At 39.8% G+C, this 21616-nt stretch overlaps 1 protein-coding gene across 2 annotated transcripts in view; it reads right to left on the reverse strand.

Annotated features, from left to right (window-relative positions):
- Positions 1–21616, reverse strand: part of RSPO2 (R-spondin 2) — a 248466-nt gene that overhangs the window by 104518 nt on the left and 122332 nt on the right. Inside the window, exon 3 of one of the 2 annotated variants that reach the window (XM_006830639.1) lies at positions 17862–18050. The exons of the other annotated variant lie outside the window; for it this stretch is intronic. Within the exon in view, the coding sequence (XP_006830702.1) occupies positions 17862–18050 (189 nt within the window). The remainder of the gene's footprint in view (positions 1–17861; positions 18051–21616) is intronic. 2 annotated transcript variants of the gene reach the window in all.

Raw genomic sequence — 21616 nt, forward strand, 5'->3', positions numbered from 1 at the left:
CCTTCTTCCTCATCTGTCTTCGTCTGGAAGCTCATCTGAAACCCGTCCACCATGGGTGACCCTGCTGGTATTTAAAATACCAGTGGCATAGCTTTCAGAATCACAGCAACTCACAAGCCACCACAGTAAGACAAACTGACAGACAAGTGGTGGTTGCTATACATACATGTTTTTTTTTAAAAAAAGCAAGCAACCCATCCAGTTAGCAGAATTATTTTCCAAGAAATAATGACAACTATCCCAAAGGATAATACAGAAGTAAAAGTTAAAGAAAACAAAGCATTTCTATTTTAAAGAATAACAAAGATCATTATCTATTTCATAAACCAGCTGTTATCTATGAGGCCTGATTTTTCTTTAAAACATGTCCTGTATCAATCAGCTTTGTGGCCAAAAATGTGTTAACAATACGCATGTTACTGGGATTCATTTCTTAAGGTCCTGGACAGATACTTATCGTTACTTGCAGCTCCCTTTCCTCATTTCACATTTTACTCCTAATACCAGTTCATAGAATTATTATTCATAAAGTCCCCAGGACTTTCTTCAGGCAGAAATCATACTAGAAGCTTAGTTATTTCTTTTCAAAACTTAATTAACATTTTGAGACACATTCAATGTTGTTGTTGTTAAGTGCTAACAAGTTGGTTCTGGTTCACAGCGGCCCTGTACAGGGTTTCTGAGGCTATAAATCTTTGCGGGAGCAGAAACCCTCATCTTTCTCTTGAGGAGCAGCTGATGAGCTTGAACCACCAGACTTGTGGTTTGCAGTCCCTGCTTATCCTCTGGGAGCACAATATACCCATTAAAAAACACAAGGTGACTTATAGGTAATGCTGGAGATAAGTTTATAGAGCTATTGTGAAGTAAAAAAAGACAGGCTGCAGGATATATTTTATTATGGAAATATTTGGCATGATGCCATAAACTACAGGGGATGGGAGTGGTGTGTGTGTGTGTGTGTGTGTGTGTGTGTGTGTGTGTGTGTGTGTGTGTGTGTGTGTAAAGTAGCTTGTTGCTGTTGTTGTGTCATGGAGTCAGTTCTGACACATAGTGACCCTGTATAGAGTTTCTGAGGAGCAGCTGGTAGGTTTGAACTACCAGCCTTGTGGTTCGCAGTCCAGTGCTTAGAAGTTAATTTTGGGAGGAGTTACTAAAATTTTGAAATATAATAAAATTGTTGTTGTTGTTGTTAAGTGCCGTCAAGTCAATTCTGACTCATAGCCACCCTTATAAGATTTCCAAGGAGTATCTGGTGAGCCTGAACCACCAACTTTGCAGTTCAAACCGACCTTGCAGTCCAGCACATACTTCTAAATTGTATTGCGGGAGCACGGTGACTCCATCACCGGTTCTAGCTCATTAGCCATTCCATGAGAGTAAGATGAGGCATTCTGTTCCTGTAAAGATTTTCAGCCTTGGAAACCCTACACAGGGTCAACATGAGTCAAAACCACTCAGTGGTTCTTAATAACAACAACTCACATTTCAGAACTATAATACTGAGAGGGCTTGAAAAAGTTCATGGAAAAATTCCATTATCTTTCCCCATATATTTATGTATTAAAGATATATTAAAAAAAACCCTCATGGTTATGAACTGAAAGTATATAAAAAAGGAAACTCAACATACATCTGTGACCTAGTTTACAAAAAATGAAAGTCACTATATCAACATCCTGATTTAAAACATTTTTATTTTAGCAGGTAAGAATAAATTGTTGTTACTGCTGTTAAGTGCCAGTGAGTTGGTTCTGACCAATAGTGAGGAGTAGCTGGTGAGCTTGGACAGCCAGTCTGGTGGTTCAAACTGACTTTGCAGTCCAGCCCATTAACCTACAGCACCACACGCAAACTCCAAAGAATAAACAGAAGGCATGTTATCCCTTTTTAATCTTTTTCAGATTTGGGTGTATGGAATTATACCCCTGATTTTATAGTGTTGAACCTGCTGTTGACTCCAAAATACATATTTATATGACTGTTATCTCTTTATGTGTCCTTTGTTTTTACATGTTCAACTCATTCACTCAACTCACAAGGGGGTAAAACAAATAAAGTATCACCAGCCACTCTGCGGGAGAAAGATGAGGCTTTCTGCTCCCATAAAAATGTACAACCTCGGATACCCTGTACAGGATCGCTATTCGGAACTGACTCAACAGCACTTAACAACAACAACATTCAGTAATGTAGAGTCTCTGGGTGGTTCAAACAGCCAACACGGTCAGTTGTTAACCAAAAAGACCAGCAGGGCTTTCTTCAGACACACTTCTCCAGAAAGGCCTGGTGACATACTTCTCCAAACTCAGCCACTTAACACCCCATGGATTAGATTGTTGTTGTTGTGAAGTGCCATCGAGTCGATTCCGACCCAGAGCAACCCTGTATAGGGTTTCTGAAGAGCAGCTGGTCAGTTTGAACTGCCGACCTTGCAATTCAAATGGCTTAGATAGAGGGCAGTTAATTTAGGGTAATGGGGGAGGATCAATTCAGAAAAGAAGGGTAAGAATCATTGTACAAATTGAAAAACTCAATGAATGTCATTGAACTACACATAGAGAAATTGTTGAAATGGTGTTTTTTCTACTATGTATATTCTCAACATCAACAAAAATGAAATTATCTATTTAAAAATCAAGAAAAGGAACTTCTGTGGAGCACAGTTCTACTCTGGCACAAAAAGGGTCACCATGAGTGCGATTAAAGTGCAACAGTAACTGGGTTGTTGTGTTTTGGGATTTTTTTAAAATAAAGCATTGAACAAAAGCTTTGACTGGTGCCAAGTCTTAACACTGGAGACTCTGGTGACCTCCTGGTCTCAGTTACTCTTTGCCACATCATAAAACTAACTCAGGCAGTCCCTACAGTCATAGATTGGGATTTACCAAACTCACTATGGACCCAACACTTTTTCAAGCAAACAACTATACAAAGCACCTAACCCGGAAGTCTCCTTATGTCCACGCCCTTCAGCACCTTCAAACCTTTGGTCACCAGCTCCTGGTCCAACCACAGGTCCAGCAACTAACTCTTCTGCTTGTGAACATCATAGTCCTTTACTTTCCCGCTAGCTTGTTATCCTAAAATAATTGATATTCACACTTACTCTATTAACTCATTTTTATATAAAAGTGAAGTATGCTCATTATAAATATTAAAACCTAAAAACAATACAGAAGGTTTTAAAGCAAAAATAGAAATCGTCTCCCTCACCTGAATGGTACATCAGGCCTACGCTCCAGAAACAGCTGCTGTGTTAACAGTGTCTTATATATACTTTAGGAGAATCTCTATGTGAACTTCATAAATAAATGCATTAAAATACTAATGAAAGCATGCAATAGATTGCTAACCCTCAGACAACTTTGTGCTTCATAAGAAAACAGGTACATCACAGTTTATTAAACCTGGTTGTTTTCTATGAAAATCTGGGCTTAGAGTCCTTGAGCTGAAATATAAGACCCTAGGCTTGGCCAATTTACATGCTTCCAAATTACAGTGCCTCCTCAAAAATGTAATCCACCAGATGAGAACTGCCAATACTGGTCTAAGTTAAATTACTGTCCAAGGGAAACTGTCCAAAATGCAGTCTGACAAGGCTGTCATTTGGCAAGAGGGGTTAACACCAGGCCAAGAAACCAAAAACTAAATGGGGAACCTTCTGTCCTCCCAGAGCACCCAATACAGGCACTATTATAATATTTTTCAAAACATACTGCACTTCATTTCATTCCAAACATTCCCCAAGTACTTTGTAAGTGCCAGGTTCTATGCCAGACCCTGAGAACATAGAATTATAACACCTATCTATCCCCTGCCCTGGAGGTGCTACAGCCAAGACTGGGAACTACGCGGCACTGAGCAAGTACTGCAATATAACATAGTAGGTGTTATAGCATAAGCTGCATACTATGGTGCCAAAGAAAAGGGACCCAATTCTGCTCCGCCATGAAGTTTTCTTTATTTGTTCAGTTTTCAAATTCTGTTTCTAACACAACTCCTGGACATATAGTGGGGTTTTATTGATTGTCAAAATGGACTTACATAAGTACCAATTAAAACTCAATTCCTTTAGTATATAAATGCTTAGCATGAGATTGTTGTTGTTAAGTGCCGTCGAGTCGGTTCCCACTCATAGCGATGCTGTACAGGGTTTCCAAGGAGCAACTGGTGAGTTTGAACCACCAGCCTCACAGTTCAAACCAGCCTTGCAATCCAATGCTTTATCTTACAGCACCATACCAGGATTACTGTAAATGGTCTTAAATCAGGTATGGTAAAAATTCCTAAAATCAACATTCTTCTTCTTTATGTCATTTAAAGCAAAGGCCTGGTTTTTGTTTGTTTGCTTTTTTTTTGTTTTGTTTTTTTAGCCTGGTGGTGCAGTGATTTAAGCACCAGGCTGGTAACTGCACGATTGGTGATTCAAAACCTTGGAAGAAAAATGAGGCCGTCTGCTCCCATAAAGAGCCACGTGCTTGGAAGGCCCGTGGACCCGCTCTGCTCTGTCCTGTAGCTTCGCCATGAGGTGGAACAGACTAGACAGCAGTGAAGTGTGCTATGTTTTATGGAGAATGCCAAGTGCGATGGACACTGACTTGGTTGCTTTCAGAGGCTGCTCAGTCAGTCTCCAACTTATGCAGACCCCATGAGTCACTGAGTAAAAGTGCTGCACTGAGCATTCTAGGCTGAGATCCTTTCTGAAGGATAGCACAATGGCTAAGCACTCCACTGTTGACCAAAAGGTGGGCAGTGCGGCCAGCTGCTACATGAGAAAAAGATACGGCAGTCTGCTTCTGCCAAAATGACAGCCAGGGAAACCCTGTGGGGCCGTTCCACTCTGGCCCAGAGAGTCGCTAAGAGTCCGAACTGACTCTACAGCCATGGGTGGAATGGGCTAATATTTTTTTTAAACATTTTTTAAAAGCCATTCTTGCTTTTAAGGATTGAAAATCTTACTCAAGGAATCAAGAATTAAACACCTGAAAACAATTATAACAACATATAACATAAATATTAAGGTGTGGCAAGTAGCATGCGCCACGGTACTAGGAACCTCAGCTGAGCAGACAGAGGGGAAAGCTCAATTCTGATGAGGGAAACTATGTTCACAAATAAGCAACAGAGAAAAGTTAACATGGTGGAGGATGGGAATAGTGAAGAGTGGTTCAAATGAAATGGATACTTGGTGGTGGAGACGGTTAACTGGGTGTAGAGGTTGTGGGTAAAGAATCCTGCTTCTTATTTTATTCAATTTCATACAAGAACTATACCAGTTGCCCTCTAAGTTAGTGCCTATTCATGATGACCCCAATGTGTTAGAGTAGAACTGTGCTCCATGGAGCTATCAGTGGATTTTTTCAGAAGCAGACTTGCAGGGCTTTCTTAAAAGGCATCTCCGGATGAACGTTTCACTGGCTAGCTGAGTGAGTTAACAGTATATACTATCCAGGGGCTCCAAAATGAGCAGGGAACCTAAGTATTTACGGTGCTGTTGTTATGTGCCATCAAATCGGTTCTGACACACAGCCATTCTGTGTAGGCTTCCCGAGGAGTGGGTGGTGGGTTTGAACTGCTGACCTTGTGGTTAGCAGTTCAGTGCTTATTCTAGAGCACCACACCAGAACCCCTAAGTATGTATTGTGGTTCTGACTCACAGCAACCCTGTTTATGGTTTCTGAGGAGCAGCTAATTGGTGTGAACTGTCAACCTTGTGGTTAGCAGGCCAGTGAATGCCCTACAATGCCACACCAGGGCTTTAATAGGATAAACTGGCTCTAGAGAATAAGCACTGGACTGCAATCCACAAAGTCAGTGGTTTGAGTTCACCAGCAGCTTCATGGGAGAAAGCTGAGGCTTTACGCTCCCACAAAGATTTACAGCCTTGGAAACCCTATACAGGCTTACTATGAATCAAAACAGACTCAACGGCACTTAACAACAACAAAATTTAATAAAATGAAATGAGGATAAGATGAACTGCTTAGTCTGACAGCTCACAGGGAGTCCTGAGGGGTTCTTGAGCTTGTGAGCAACATGGCCACAAGGCCCTTCATTTAGGCAGGAAAAGAGCAAAAGGCCAGGCATCAGGAAGGATACCCAGATACACTGATGAAAAAGAAGGACCCTGCTTTCCAGGGTCACAGTCTCTGAGGGGAAAGGTATACAACAGGTGCTAAGTAATAAAGTGACTAAGCTAAAGCACACACAAAGAGATGTGGGGCATAATGTGAATTCTCAGGAAGGCTAACACTCCTGTTAGAAGAGATAGACTACTTCTGAATGTTTAACCACTGAAAACTTTATGAATAGCAGTGGAACATTGTCAAATATGAATATCCCCAAAGATGAAAACATTGTCAAATATGAATGTCCCCAAAGAGGAAAACATTATGAACAGCAGCAGACTGTCAGATGCAGTGTCAGAAGATGAGCAGTTTGGAAGACACTCTAGGAGTGGAAAAGAGGGGCCTCCTCAAAGTAGGTTGACTATGATGGCGTGAACAGAGTAAAGCTTTCAGGACCTTCATTTGCTGATGAGGCACAACTAAAATGAGGAGAAATAACTGTACTTCCATGTTCCAATGAATGAATGTTTGCAAAGAATGAATCTAGGAAAACTGGAAGTTGTCAAAAATGAAATGGAACATACAAACATCAATATCCCAAGCAGCTGAAATGGACTGATCATCGGCCATTTTTCATCTGACAATCATACAGTTTAAAACTGAAGAGAAATGGCATCACATTCATTGTCAAAAAGAAAATGTCAAGATCTATCTTGAAAAATAAGGAAGGATATAAGAAAATCAATGCATCTGAATTGTGGTATTGGAAAAGAATATTAACAGTACCATGGGCTGTCAGAAGAACAAACAAATTCATCTTGGAACAAATGCAGTCAGAATGCTCCTTAGAAGCCAGGATGGCAACAATTCATCTCTCATACTTCAGACATATTATCAGGAGGGACAAGAAGGGAATCACACTGGTAAAACGAGGGTCAGCAAAAAGAGGGAGAACCCCAAGGAGATGAACTGAGCTAGTGACAGCAGCAATGAGCTCAGTGACAATTGTGAGGCTGATGCAGGACCAGACAATGTTTCATTCTAATGAATCGGAACCTACTTGACACCTAACAACAACTCTCCCGAGGAGTCCCAGTGAGGTACTGTAGCATAAGCGCTGGACTGCTAACCCCAAGGTCTGGGATTCAAACCCACTAGCCACTCCTCTGGTGACGTCGTGGTTACGAATCAGGCTGTGAACTGCAAGATCAGCAGTTCAAATCTACCAGCTGTTCCACGGGAGAAAGATGAGGCTTTCTGCTCCCGTAAAAATTTACAGCCTCGGAAACCCTATACAGGGTCACTATGGGTCAGAACCGACTCCACAGCACATAACAACAACAAGCTGCTCCTTAGAAACCCTATACAGAGTCACTATGAGTCAGAACCTACTCAACAACACTTAACTGCAACAATAACTCTCCTAAAAGCAGAGTGAGAGTGGGGGTAAGGAAAACCACTGGGAATTTCATCACTAGGAGGTAACAGTAACGGGAAAGTAATTGGGATGAAACAAGACTAAGTGACAAACAGGGAGGAGAAGACATAAAATTGCCAGAATACAAAGATCACGCCAATTATCCCCTTTTCCTTTGTTTCCACAACTCTTACAAGGAATTTGTCACATTGAATGAGTTAGTTTTCTTTTATCTTCACAGCTAAAGCTAGATGACAAGAAACCATTTCTTAATTGAATATCTCCACATGGCCAATCATTAAAACTTTAAAAGCACAGAAAAATCAATCTTTGTTAAATCCAACTGTGAACTTTTAATGCTATATATTATAATCAATTACTAAAGAAAGGAAAGAAATCAGTGAGGCACAAAGTACCTCAAACACACACTGAGGGATGAGTTTATATTATTTTTTGATGCTCAGCAGGGCTGTGGGCTTCACACTGTCTAACACCCCAGGAGACTCTAAAATGCTTATTATTCTTCAATTGCTCTTTATTGTCAAACTGCCAGCAAATTTATTTACAATGTGGTAGTCACCAACACCCACTAACCATTTGTCACCCAGTTGCTTCTGACTCATGGAGACTCTTATGTGTCTGAGACTAGAACTGTGCTCCACAAGGTTTACAGTGACTGATCTCTTTTTTTCTATGGCTGGATTTTTTTCTGGGTGGATTCTACCCTCCAATCTTCCAATTAGTGGAACCTTTTGCACCACCCCGGGACTTGGTGACACCCACTTGGGAACACTTAGTTTTCGGATGGAGTTGCAAGTATTAAAATGCATCAAGCCAACCCCTAGAAATTCCTAGAGACTTCTCTGCTTCTTATATGTTAAAATTTGACCAGCGACTAAAGGGACAGACTATTCCAAAAAAATATTCATAATTAGACATTTAGCAAATATCACATGGAAAGAACTAGAGTGTGCAATTTAATATGAGGTTTCTTAAAATTGTTTAAATATTTTTAGGTTTTGCTAACAATTTCAAATACTGTTGTTTAACATTCCTTCTAAAAACTAGCAAAGGTTTATAAGTACCTCTCGATAAAATTTTATTTTAGCAAAATCATGCATTTCTAGTATGTATTGTTTCCATCATCTGATTAGAGAACTAATAGTGAAACTCTGTTCTAAAAGTGAAAGATACATATTTTGTAATATTATCTGGTTATGTTCAGTTCTTCAGAGATTTCCTTACATTTCAGTAATAAAGGAAAAAGGGCAGATCCACAAGTTCCAGGACTCAGTGTTCCATACTTGCAAAGAACAATGTAAGTGGTGATGAAAAAAGCGTTACTAAGTTAACAGAAGATGCCGTAGAATAGGTCTAAATCAAGACTGCCTTTACTGACAGGAGAGTTAGAATAGAATAAAACTCAACTGTATCAGGTGCAGAACAGGACACTTAGAGCAAGAACCAGAGCAGAAGTTACAACTGTGTTGAGAATACATTGGCCACTCAAATCAAACCGTGGTTAGCAGATCCAAGATTAGAATCTTGACTCACTACTTGTGTGACTGCAGGCAAGTCAGCTGAGCTCTTTCCCTCAGTGCCCTCAGCTCTAAATGGTAGGCAACATCTGTGCCTAGCCCATAGCATCACTGAGAAGATTCTATGGCTTAATGAATGCATGTGCTGTGTTGTTGCTGTTGTTGTTATTGTTAAGTGCCATAGAGACGGGTTCCGAACCATAGTGATGTCATATAGGGTTTCCGAGGAGAGCTGGTAAACTTGAACCGCCAGCCTCCTGGTTCAACTGAACTTTGCAGTCCAGCGCATTAACCAACAGTGCCATACAAGGACTCCATCCGCTGTGTAGGTAGTGATAAAAAACAAACCAACATGAGCTATTAGGAGTATGGTTGGTGGTTGTAAGCCATCAAGTCAGTTCTGACTCATAGCAACCCTCTATAGGGTTTCTGAAGCTGTAAATCTTTCCATAAAGCTGTAAATCCTCTACTTTCTCCCATGGAACACTAGTAGATTCGAACTATTGATCTTGCAGTTAGCTGCCAAGCTCAAGGACCAAGAAATGGCAGTTCATGATAGTGGGTGGAAGCAAGTTTAAATTGTGTACTCTGTGTAAAGAAGTATCTCATATGGATAGCATTATCTGAAGACCATGTTCTGTAGCAAACATAGTAATTAGGTCACACACAGTTAAAGAAATTGAGCACAATCATTTCTTGAACATCTCTATGGAAAATTATCTGCTTTGAAAGCACTGGACCACAAGATCAGTTTGAGCCTCAAGGTTAGCAGTTCAAACCCACCAACTGCACCTCAGATTTCCTATACAGGGTCGTTATGAGTTGGAATCGACTTGAAGGCACTTTAACAACAATAACAATCATGAGGAACCAGGAGTTGGGGAAACTGAGATCAGAAGGTAATTTTGACATTGGTATGGGTGTGAATATGGGGGTGGGGGGCAGGGCAAGAGAGGGTAAGGAGTCATATCCTTTCTGAGCCCTACTCCTCTTTCTCCATCAGTCTGACGAGGAAATATTTGACATATCTGTTTCAAAGCTTTGCTCAGATTATCAAATCAGAGATGAGAACAAAACACAGCCAAGTACAGCCACTGGGACCGTGACTATGGGGACAGGAGGATGAGTGAAAGGAGCAGAGCAGAATTGTAGAATAAACACCGGACTGCAAACCACAAGGTCAGAAGTTCGGGCCCACCAGCTACTCCACAGGGAAAAGATGAGGTTTTCTGCTCTTGAAAAGATTTATAGCCTTGGAAACCCTACACAAGGTTACTGTAAATCAGAGTTTACTCAATGGCATATAATAACAACAGGATAAATGAACTCTAAGAAATGTACATTATTTTTTCACATTGTTATAGAATTTTCTTATATGCCATTTGTTGCTGTTGTTAAGTCAGTTTCAACTCAAAGTATAGGGTTTCCAAGGAGTAGCTGGTGGGTTTGAACCACTGACCTTGTGGTTTGCAGTCCAGTGCTTGTATCACATGGAACCACCACATATCCTTAATGTGCTATTGTTGCTGAGTGTTATCAAGTCAGTTCCAACTCATAACAACCCTGTATAAAATGCAGACCTTTTTTCCAACTCATTTTAACTTAGAATGTTACAGAAGTTCATTTTAAAACATCCAGCAGTCAAACTTGTGAAAGATGTTACTGATAGTTTAACTGTAATGTTTGAAGGTTTACATATCACATTTTATCCACCCACACAAAATAATCTGAAGAAACACTGAGGTTTGTATAAAATCATGCGGTCAAATCATTAGAAATGATAAAAAATATTGGCTTCACTTCTCATACATTCAAGAGATGCATCATTGGAATTGTGCTCAAATAAGTCAAAGTAGAAGTTAATTAAACACATCTGCAAGGAATACAAAGTCAATGGTTAAAGAGATTTTCTTTTTCCAATAAAAGGGGGTGAGATGAGGGTGGCTACTCCAAAACAAAATAGAAAAGCAATCTGACAGAAATGCAGAAAGCAAAGCAACTCTACACCAATTTAGCATCTCACATCCGATTCGGAGCTCCTGTCAATAGCTTATCTCTCTCATCTTGGTGGTTTCATGTGATTTTTCTTTTTTTGGTAACCATTACTTTTTCATACTAATATGGAGTCAGAGCAGTTTAATAAACTTAAGACCTGCATCTTAGTTGGACTTTTTAAAATGTCAAAAAGGCAGGACATGTCCACCCAATTAGACGGAAAAACACACGTAAACTAATATATGTCTTGCCTTCCCCTTAACCCTCATCCAAGGAAAATGAGAGGAATTCCTTAATCCCATTACGCTCTAAATAATGCCAGCTAGTAAGTATTTTACGTTTCGCAAATTATACGGTCACTGTCTTAAGCTACTCAACTGTCATTGTTGCAGCCATAGACAATAGGCACATGACTAGCCATGGCTACATGCCAATAAAAGTTTACTTAAAGAAAACTTAATTTTTATTTAATATTTTTTTTATGTGTCATGAAATATTTTCTTCTTTGGACATTTCCCCTGTAACCGCTTAAAAATCTAAATGCTGTGTTTAGTCCTATAGCCCTACAAAAAGTTGACAGGAGGCTGGCTTTTGCCCGAGGGCTGTAGTTTGCTGGCCCCAGGACTAGAGTCTGATTGAAATCCCTGGTGGACCTTGAGGAGAAAAAAGAAAAGAGAAAAGGGTGTCATTTTTAAAACGCCAAATGGTAGCATTTAAGCTCCAGGAGGCGTAGTGATTCCTTACATATAACATCTGGCTGTGTGTATAAGACAAATAAGCAAATGGATAAGAGGATGCTGGAATTTAATACCGCAGCCTGGGAACAGTTTGACCAAAGTATTTTCCCACTATATTGATAAATCAAGAAAGCAGTCTCCTGATTAGTTGTCAATAGGCAAAAATTCTCATCTAGTCTGTTGTTTTAAATTTCTCAGTTACTATGCCATTGACTCATAACTGAAAGGGTTAAGATGGGAAGAGAGGCTGAAGAGAGAATAACTTGACAAAAGAATGTGTTTTGTCTAAACTCAGCAAAAAACCTCAAAACTCAGTTCATGAAACCCCTGTGGATCACAACAGCCTGGTTTTGTTGTGCATGGAGTTGCCATCAGTCCAGGGCCAAGCTGACACAGTGAACAACATCCACCTTGTCTGATAGACTCATCTCAGTCTGTTTATGAAGGTATCTTTGCCAGGCCTTTCAACCTAGTTTGATGAAAAAAGAAGATATCATCTCAGCTGTACCATTTAGGGGCAGCAGACCCTGAGGCTGGCCAATGAATTTCTCAGAACTTCTGTTATCTGATCCATAAATGGAAATAATACTATCTCCCATATAGGATTGCCAGGACCAATGAAATGATGCATGTGAAAACACTTTTAAAAAAATAGTGTGCTTACTACATGCTTTGCTTGCACAAAGGAAAGCAAAGTGCAAAGTAGCATCTGCCTTTTTAACAGAACAATGATGCCACACTTAAAAATCCAGTGAAACAAAAGGCACATTCAAGAGAACTATCCAATCCACAAGAAACTTAAGGGAAAACAAAAATTCCCTCTACTAAATAACAGGACAGCATCTCTGCTTACCAACAGCTATTAACATTGCTAAAAAATAAAATCTTTGGTGACAAATAGTGATCATTTCAAAGCCATCATTTCCCATGAAGAAAACACTGAAAAATAGACAAATATTTATTCCCATTAGTAACTAGTAACATTGATAAATATTATCAGTGTAGTTTTATTTGCAGTGTGGCACTGCAGTGTGTTAATGCGCCAGACTGCAAAGCCATTTGAACTTCAAGGTCGGCAGTTCAAGCTAATCACTAATCACTCCTTGGAAACCCAATACAGGGTTGGAACCGACTTGATGGCACTTAACAACAATAACAACAGCTCTTAAGAACAATGATGGCACAATGACTCAGTCTTAAGCCATTAACCAAAAGATAGGCAGTCTGAACTCACCATGACAATAAGAGCTGGTGATTCGTGCCTGTAAAGATACAGCCTAGGAATCAGTACTCCTCTGGTATATAGGGTCACTATGTGTTGGAAGCAATTTGACAGCAGACAATAGTAGCAGCATGCTTCCACAAAGCTGTAATGCCACTTCAGAGTAACAAGGTGTCACCAGCTGACAGTAAATTATTAACCAGTTGAGTGTCTTCTGTAGAATAACCTTTAGGGAGAGGTCCCTCTTTGTGGATGAAACCAACATGCAAGAATACTCTTTAAAAGTCTGCTAGCTAAAAGTAAGGCCTATCCTCAAACCAAAATACAAAACAAAAAAAGATTCTAAAACTTATCCGGCGATGTGTTTTTGTTATTTTGCTTCCCACTAAATAGAAGCAGCATAGTAAGACTAAAGGAATATGTGCAGTAGTGACACAGAGAATCCTGTGTTCCATTCGTCATTCACTCCAGAACTTCATTCAAGTTCTGCTTCATATATTGGGTGTTCTGGGGTAGGTTTCCAAAATTCTCTGAGTTTGTCCTTTTAACTATAAAATGTAAAGGTTTACTTGTCTCATAGGTTGCTGAGAGTTCTTTGTGAATTACTCCTCTACACTGATAAAAATTCATCTTTTAAAACTGTGGCTGTGTCCAGCTCTGAAATAAAGGGAAGGAACACTCTTCACACAATGAGTCAGAATCCACGGCACACCGCCACCACCACCATCAGTGGTGAAGAATGGTACTGCAACAGCCAGTCCCATGATGTGAGAGGAAAGGCAGTAACTTCTGGAGATGTTCATAGAATCACAGAACGTTAGAGCAAAGATTTCATAGTTCCCTAACCACCCTGGTTTTTACAGATTAGGATATGGGTTCAGAGACAATGTAGTTCACCCATCATCAAAAAGAAAGTTAAGACACCTTCTGATCTGGGAGCCAGCTGTGATGGATCAATAAGGACTCTGCTTGCCTGAGTATCATACTATGCTGACTATATACAAAGCTTACAAACTCTCTCCCTGCCCTTCCTTTTAAAGTATAGTACAAAATAAGGTTTAAATGCTTCTGTTTGTGTAAAAGCTCTGTTTCCATCAATTTTTTTTTTTTTTTTTTTTTTTTTGGTCAGAAACTTCATCAACAAATTCAAATAAAACAAATTAGATCCCAAGACATCAAGAAACGATTATAAAACAGAATACTGTGTCTGTATTCACAGACTCCTTACAGAAGAGGAAAGAGGGAGTTATGGGGAAAGTGAGGGAACCAAACAAAGAAGGGAGTCAGGTAACTGGACTTTGGGGAGCATCAGAAGTCTTTCCTAGAAGCCAGTGTATTATACCATCAACTAAGGAGGGAAACACATTTTAACACAATATCCTCCTATGCTTGTTGTTATTTTTAACTGCCATCGAATTACCACAAGCACATAGTGATACCATACACAACCATACACAATGTAACTGGACCATTGTGACCCCATAGGGTTTTCTTAGGCTGAGTTTTAAGGAGTCAGACACCAGGCCTTTTCCCCTTGTCTTAGTCTCAAAGCACCATTGAAGCTGCTTCAGCATCACAACAACATGCAAGGCTCCACTGACAAATGGGGGTGTGGGCGTGGATGCATTTGAGGTGCATAGGCTAGAAATCAAATCCGGTCTCCTTCATGGAAGGTGAGAATTCCACCATGGAACCACCAAGACCCCTTCTTGTTTTTATTGCTAAATGCAATAAATGCAATAAATGTTGGTTCTAACTCATATCGACCCTGGGTAGGGTTTCTGAGGAGAGGCTGGAGAGTTGAAGCCACTCTCCTGTAAAATCCAAGTCTGTGGATTTCCCCACAAACTTTTTGAATACTCTTTATGTCAAATATGTTACCTGACAGTGTTCCATTGTTATTCATAAAATTGTCAGTGGCTAAATATTCATAAGTAGTCCACCTCTCTTTCTTCTTAGTCTGTCTTAGTCTGCAAGCTCAGCTGAAATCTGTCCACCATGGGTGACCCTGTTAACATTCAAAATACTGGTAACATAGCTTCCAGCATCATAACAACACATAAACCACCACAATAAGACAAAACCACCACAATAAGACAGATGAGTGGTCTGCTTGTTGAAAGTGAAGAAGACTTAAAATAATCACTGATGAAGATCAAAGACCACAGCCTTCAGTATGGATTGTACCTCAATGTAAAGAAAACAAAAATCCTCACCACTGGACCAATAGAAAACATCGTGATAAAAAGAGAAAAGACTGAAGTTGTCAAAGACTTCATTTTGTTTAGATTCACCATCAACATTCATGGAAGCAGAAATCAAGAAATCAAACTATGTATTGCATTAGGCAAAATCTACTACACAAGACCTCTTTACGGTGTTCAAGAGCAAATATGTCAGTTTAACAACTAGGGTGCACCTGACCCGAGCCATGGTATTTTCAATAGCCTCATATGCATGTGTAAGTTAGACAATGAATACAGAAGTTCATAGAAGAACTGATGCACTAAGTTATGGTGTTAGAGAAGAACATTAAAGGTACCATGGACTGCCAGAAAAACAAACAAATCTGTGTTGGAATAAGTACAACCAGAATTTTCTGCCCCTTAGTATTCAAGATGGCCAGACTTCATCTCTCATAATCCAGACATATTATTAGGAGGCACCTGTCCTTGGAAAAGGACATCACGCTTGGTAAAGTGGAATGTCAGTGAAGATGACGGCGACCCCAAACAAGATGGACTGCACAGCAATGGGCTCAAGTTTAACAATTATTATGAGGTTGGCATAGGACTGGGCAGTGTTTCATTCTGTTGTGCATAAGGACACCGTGAGTCGAAGCTGACTCAATGACACCTAATAACAACAACGTATCAAATGTGTATTATGTTTAAAAGTTTATCTTAAGAAAATCAATTACACAAATGTGTAAAAATGCATGTGCCTTTATGAGACAGAAGAGAGAATGTATACGGATGTTCTTTATACAACTGCTATAAACAAAAAGCAAACTTTCAAATAGGTAATTATATAACTATATTATGAAGTTTATATTTACACACATTCAATACAATACATGCAGCCATAGTTAGTAACATGAAAAATGTTCATAATTTATTAAGTTAAAACAAATTGTACACTAGGGCAATGACACATTTATAAGGAGGAGAAAATAAGCATAGAAACAATGTCAAGACCAAAAGCCAAAATACGAACTTTTATCTTGGAGTAAGATTTGTTGCTTTGTTGGGTTTGCGTTTTATTTTTTGTTGGTGTTGTTAAGTGCCGCTGAGTCAGCTCCAACTTATGTAGGCATTCCGAGAAGTGACTGATGAGTTTGAACCACTTACCTTGTGGTTCAAACTGACCTTACAGTCCAGTGCTTTATCCCATAGTGCCACACCAGAACTCCTGCTAGGTCTATGCATTTTCTAAGCATCCTACAAGTAATATGTATAATTAAAAATAAAACTGCATCATGTAAATGAGCTGATCAGTGAATTAGAAAGATAGAATATAAGATAATTATGACCTAAAACTATAGAATCAGAATAATGACTGTTTTAGTGTCTGCCTCACTGCATGCCTTGAATGGTTATGGAGCTGATTTTGATAAGCATGCTTGAGTCTCATAACCTTCATGCTGCATTTACACGAAGCCTACCTAAGCCAATAATTCAGAAGGAAGGCTTTGCTTTAAATTACAATGTCACTTTAGTGATTAAGGAATTGGTTAGCACATTTCAACTACCTATAGGATTTTTTTTAAGCTACTGATGCTTGAAGTATAGTTTGTTTCTCTACTATTGAACAATAATATATTAACAAAAAATAGATATGATTTCAAATCCTAAATCTGAGACAGCTTTTCTCATTTCAATGCCTCATTCTCTGAATGAGGTAGAAATTCGTAATACATATGCAATGTGTATACCATTGCTTTTAAAGAGAGCAAACAGTATAAAGAACCATGGTAATCCAGATTTATGTATTGAGAAGTAAGAAATAATTTTCCACTTTCACTTTGCTTCACAGGAGCTTTGCTAGTAAGCATTTCCCGCTTGTACTAGATAAATAATGATTTCTCTAGGTCAGTAAACTATGACATTGATTACTTTCACTTACAATAAGTATAACCCATTACACAATGAGTATAAACCAATCACATGTAGATTCTCTTTCGAAGACTGATTTACTATCACTGCTCGCCCCCTCATTTCTGAGAAAAGAGATCAAATTCAGCCAAAATGTGCTTGTTAACCCCTGCCTGGGACCTTCTCTAAGTAATACGCTGTCAAAAAAAAAAACAGGTATAGCTGAGATGTCCTCCCATTCCAGTCTGCCATGGCAGTCTTTTACTTCCCAATGTCCCATGTTGAACAATACATTGTATGGTCAGCTGGTCACCTACACACAGTTTGTCTAATGCTGGGACTGTAATCTGGAATATGTGTGTTGTGTCATCTATGTTCTTATGTAATTTCCCTTGTTGTTGTTAGGTGCCATCAAGTCAGTACTGACTCAAAGCGACACTATACACAACAGAACAAAACACGCCCAGTCCTGCACCATGTCATCTCCTTTACACACTGACAATATGGAATGAAAAGTGCACAGTGTTGTCATGGACACAAATCTCTCCACATAGGTGGCAGATCAATCGGAACAGGAGTATAATTCAAAGTGGACCCTACGCTCCTGTGGAATTTGATACACTATCAGGGGACAAATTACTAACTAACCCAAATCATCCACCTCAAGGTCAAGGTACATATTTGTAAAGTATATATACATGTCATTTCTTCAGTCAATATTTCCAAGTGAGCTCTTCTCTAAATCTGATAAACAATAAAGCAGGGCTGACAAAAGTCAGACACTCACTTGCACATCTGTTCATATCTGGGGCTCGGTGTCCATAGTATCCCGAGGGACAGGAATGTAGACACTCTCCATATTGACGCATCCCTTCTCTTCGAAGAAAGAAGAACAGCTTCTGTTGACATCGGCTGCACCCATTGTCCTTTGAACAAGACAAGCAACCCTTGCAAATGGGATTTGATACATAACTAGCTGCAAAAAGAGCAAACAAAAACACATTTAAATGTGGATATAACTAGAGTTTCTGGTACATACAAAACACCAAAGAAAAGTGTCTTTTGTTCCTCTGCTCTAATTACAAATAAATATTAAATAAAATAAATCCCCAAAATTTATTGTACAACTAAGCCAAGAGGCAAGGAGGAAACTGAAAGACAGAGTTAAGGCTCGAAGCTGAAAGATGAATGGCTCATGGGACACTGGACCAGACCGAAGCAGATCTTACAGCAGGGCGCTGAGTCCGCATCAAAGCACGTACATGTAGAAAACAGAAAATGCGCTCCCTTTATGTGCAAGGGACTTATATGGACTAGTCTATCTAAGAAATAGGGCTGCGATATCTTACGAATCAGGCTGTGAACCTTAAGGTCAGCGGTTCAAAGCTACCAGCTGCTCCGCGGGAGAAAGATGAGGCTTTCTACTCCCGTAAAGACTTACACCCTCAGAAACCCTGTACAGGGTCGCTATGGGTCGGAACCGACTCGACGGCACATAACAACAACAGCATCTAAGAAATAAGTACTAGAACGCCAACTTCACCCCAACTAGCCAACAAGAGGTTAGCAACCCTGGCCTAGGGCTGTGGAATGCATGTGCTAAGGAGAGAGAAAATACCTATCCTAAGCCTGCAAGACATCCAAGTTGGGGTCCAAATTCAAATTATCATATATTGTAGCATCCCTAAATCAAGAAGTTAACATATAAACCTAACGAGAACCAGAAAATCTCACAGAGAAGAAAATGTGAATCTAATCTCGGCATTTCCTACAACCTTGAGATCTGAGTCTTCTATTGAAAATAATCTTAAAATAAAAATAAACAAACCACATGAGCAAGCCATCAGTCTCAGTAAACGAGAGAATTCATATCTGAAGAACTAGAAACATCAAAATAATCTGAAAGCTCCTTTAAATTGTATGTTTAAAGTATTTTTAAAATAAAGGAATAGAAACTATAGGGAGAAGAACAACCTTGCATTAAAATATGTAAGTTACAAATAAATAAAAAATTTACATGTAAAATAGCTTCTCTTTGAACAGAGTGAAATAACTAGAAGATAAATCTGAGAACACCACACAAAACTACATTACAAGAAACTATAAAGACATGAAAATACCAAAAAAAGACACATAAACAAAAAAGGGGGTGGGGGGAGTACATTAAAAAATGCATGATTAGCAGACACTCCAGAACAGAAAATAGAGAATGGATAAAATATATTATATGTGGAAATAATGGATAATTAGTATTTCCTGAATTAAAGATAAGTAAAACAAGTTCACACTTAGACAAGCATATTTATACTAATGAACAAATACAGAAAGAAATAGGTTATTTATAAAGGAATAAAAATTTGACTAACAGATTTCTCATCAGAAACAATAAATACTAGAAGATAGTAGAATATTATCTTCAGTATGCTGAAGGGAAATGACTGTCAAAAGTCTGTAAGTTAAATAACATTTTAAGAATGAGGGAAAAATAAGAACTTTCTGTCAAAATAAAGGTATTTATGAATTAAAATCACTTACTGAAAGAACCATGTAACCATGTATTTTGAAGAAAATAAAATCATACCCAAAAGGAGTCAGAATGGCAGTCAGCATGCTGAAACTCTACAGCAAAGACCCAGGAAACCAAGTTAAATAGACCCAGATGGCATCCCTGGGCCCCTGCACATCAAATGGAAAGATAAGGAATTAGACTGAATACTGACTCAAAAAAGAAACAGAATAAAAACAGTGAGTGAGGTGAGACACAGAGTGGAGGTGCCCCAAGATGTAGCCCAGCACACATGACAACCTTGAGACAAAGTCAGCAGTAATCCTCAGAGAGGAGCATAAGAGGGCAGCTGTACTAGGAGACCGAGAAGCAGATAGATACCCCTGGAGTAAGCCAAGTTGAGCTAAACATAAAACCATATCTAAGGAGGAGCAAGAAGGAACCTGAGAGCTCCAAAGACCCTGGAGTCCACAAAGCAAGAAGAAAGTCCACACCTAGAATGGGGAATAGGCACCAGCAGTGGTCCTGATCATTAGGGTGATGCATTCAAGATGTAAGAGACCCCTCACCCACCCACCCAACTAGACTCTGAGAAGTGACCCCGCTCTTTGTACTCGGTAAAACTGGGTTGACCGCTAACCGCAACTAGAGGAGGCACCTTGACTAGTGACCAGAGGAGCATGCTCCCAATCCCTCTGCCTCCTATGAGCAGCGGAACAGGGATCCTCAACTCCATCACCCCATCTGTCAGCCCAGGCTCACCTGAAACCTCAACCACTCAATCCAAGCAAGGGGAGAACCTTGTGCATGCACTCAATCAAACACTGGACACCATCAGTCTGGTCCAAATCGTAGGGACTGTACCACACATGAGCCCCATCACCCACTGACCTCATCTCTACCTGCTCCAGGCTAAGGGAAGTGCCCCATAAATGTGCTCAGTTATCTGGTCTGAGCATGAGGAATTCCCTGAGTATATACCTGGTCACATGCCAGCCCCTAGCCCCTCAGTCCAGGCAATTTCCTACCACATACACACATACAGCAACGGCCCCAGGGAGTGCCTTATGCATGTGCCCATTCACCTATACACCCATGTCCTGACAGCATGGGCCACAGGGACTACCAATCCAATGGCCTAAATGGCAAGGAGTACCCCACACAAGTACCATATAACCTACCTCACTCCACCTGCCCCCACTAGGATCCAGAGTCAGGCACAGTCACAAATAACTGTCCCTGCTGAGTGTGCCACTAGCTACCATGCACAAACAACAAACAGACCCACTCTCACTCTACCAAACACTGCCCCAGTCACTCAAAGACAGGTGGTAACACTCCCACCAGTACTGCTGGGCCACACACCAACAGAGCATGCAAATCCACCAATCCAGATATAGCAAAACAAAATAAAAAATCAAGAAGCAGCTAACAGACGATTAATAAATAAATATAATAATACCTTAATGCCTTCAATGCGGTTAATTACTTAATATGGCCCTTCTAGCCATAGCTCTCCATTTGGAGATATATTGTAAATTCTGTTCTCTGGCACTGTGGGTTAATGCACCAGACTGCAAAGCTGTTTGAACTGCAAGGTCAGTGGTTCAAGCTCACCAGCAACTCCTCAGAAACCCTACACAGAGTAGCTATGGGTCGGAACCTACTCAACGGCAGTTAACAACAACAACAACATGCTTGTGATAACGGTCCTATTTTGGAGTGTGTTGTCTATTGTATTAATGAAGCAGAATTAAGGTGGGATACCTGGAGTTCCTGACTTACTAAAGAGTGTAACTCAAGTCACCACACTTGAGATTCCTTGGTGGTGTGGTCTGCAAATTAGCAGTCCTCTTTGATATCTGTGTGAAAATAAGAAATAACTTCCTGTTATAAGCTGTTCTCTTATGAGGCAAACTGCCAGCTTCCTGCTTTAATTAAGAAAAGCAGAAGGTTGGGGTCACAGAACTGGCTGAGATGAAACCTGCTCTGCCTAATATGTGCAGTGATAACCAACATGTCCTGCCTAATATGTG

The sequence above is a fragment of the Chrysochloris asiatica genome, unplaced genomic scaffold (genome assembly GCF_000296735.1).
Source record: "Chrysochloris asiatica unplaced genomic scaffold, ChrAsi1.0 scaffold00001, whole genome shotgun sequence".
Taxonomy (NCBI): Eukaryota; Metazoa; Chordata; class Mammalia; order Afrosoricida; family Chrysochloridae; genus Chrysochloris; species Chrysochloris asiatica.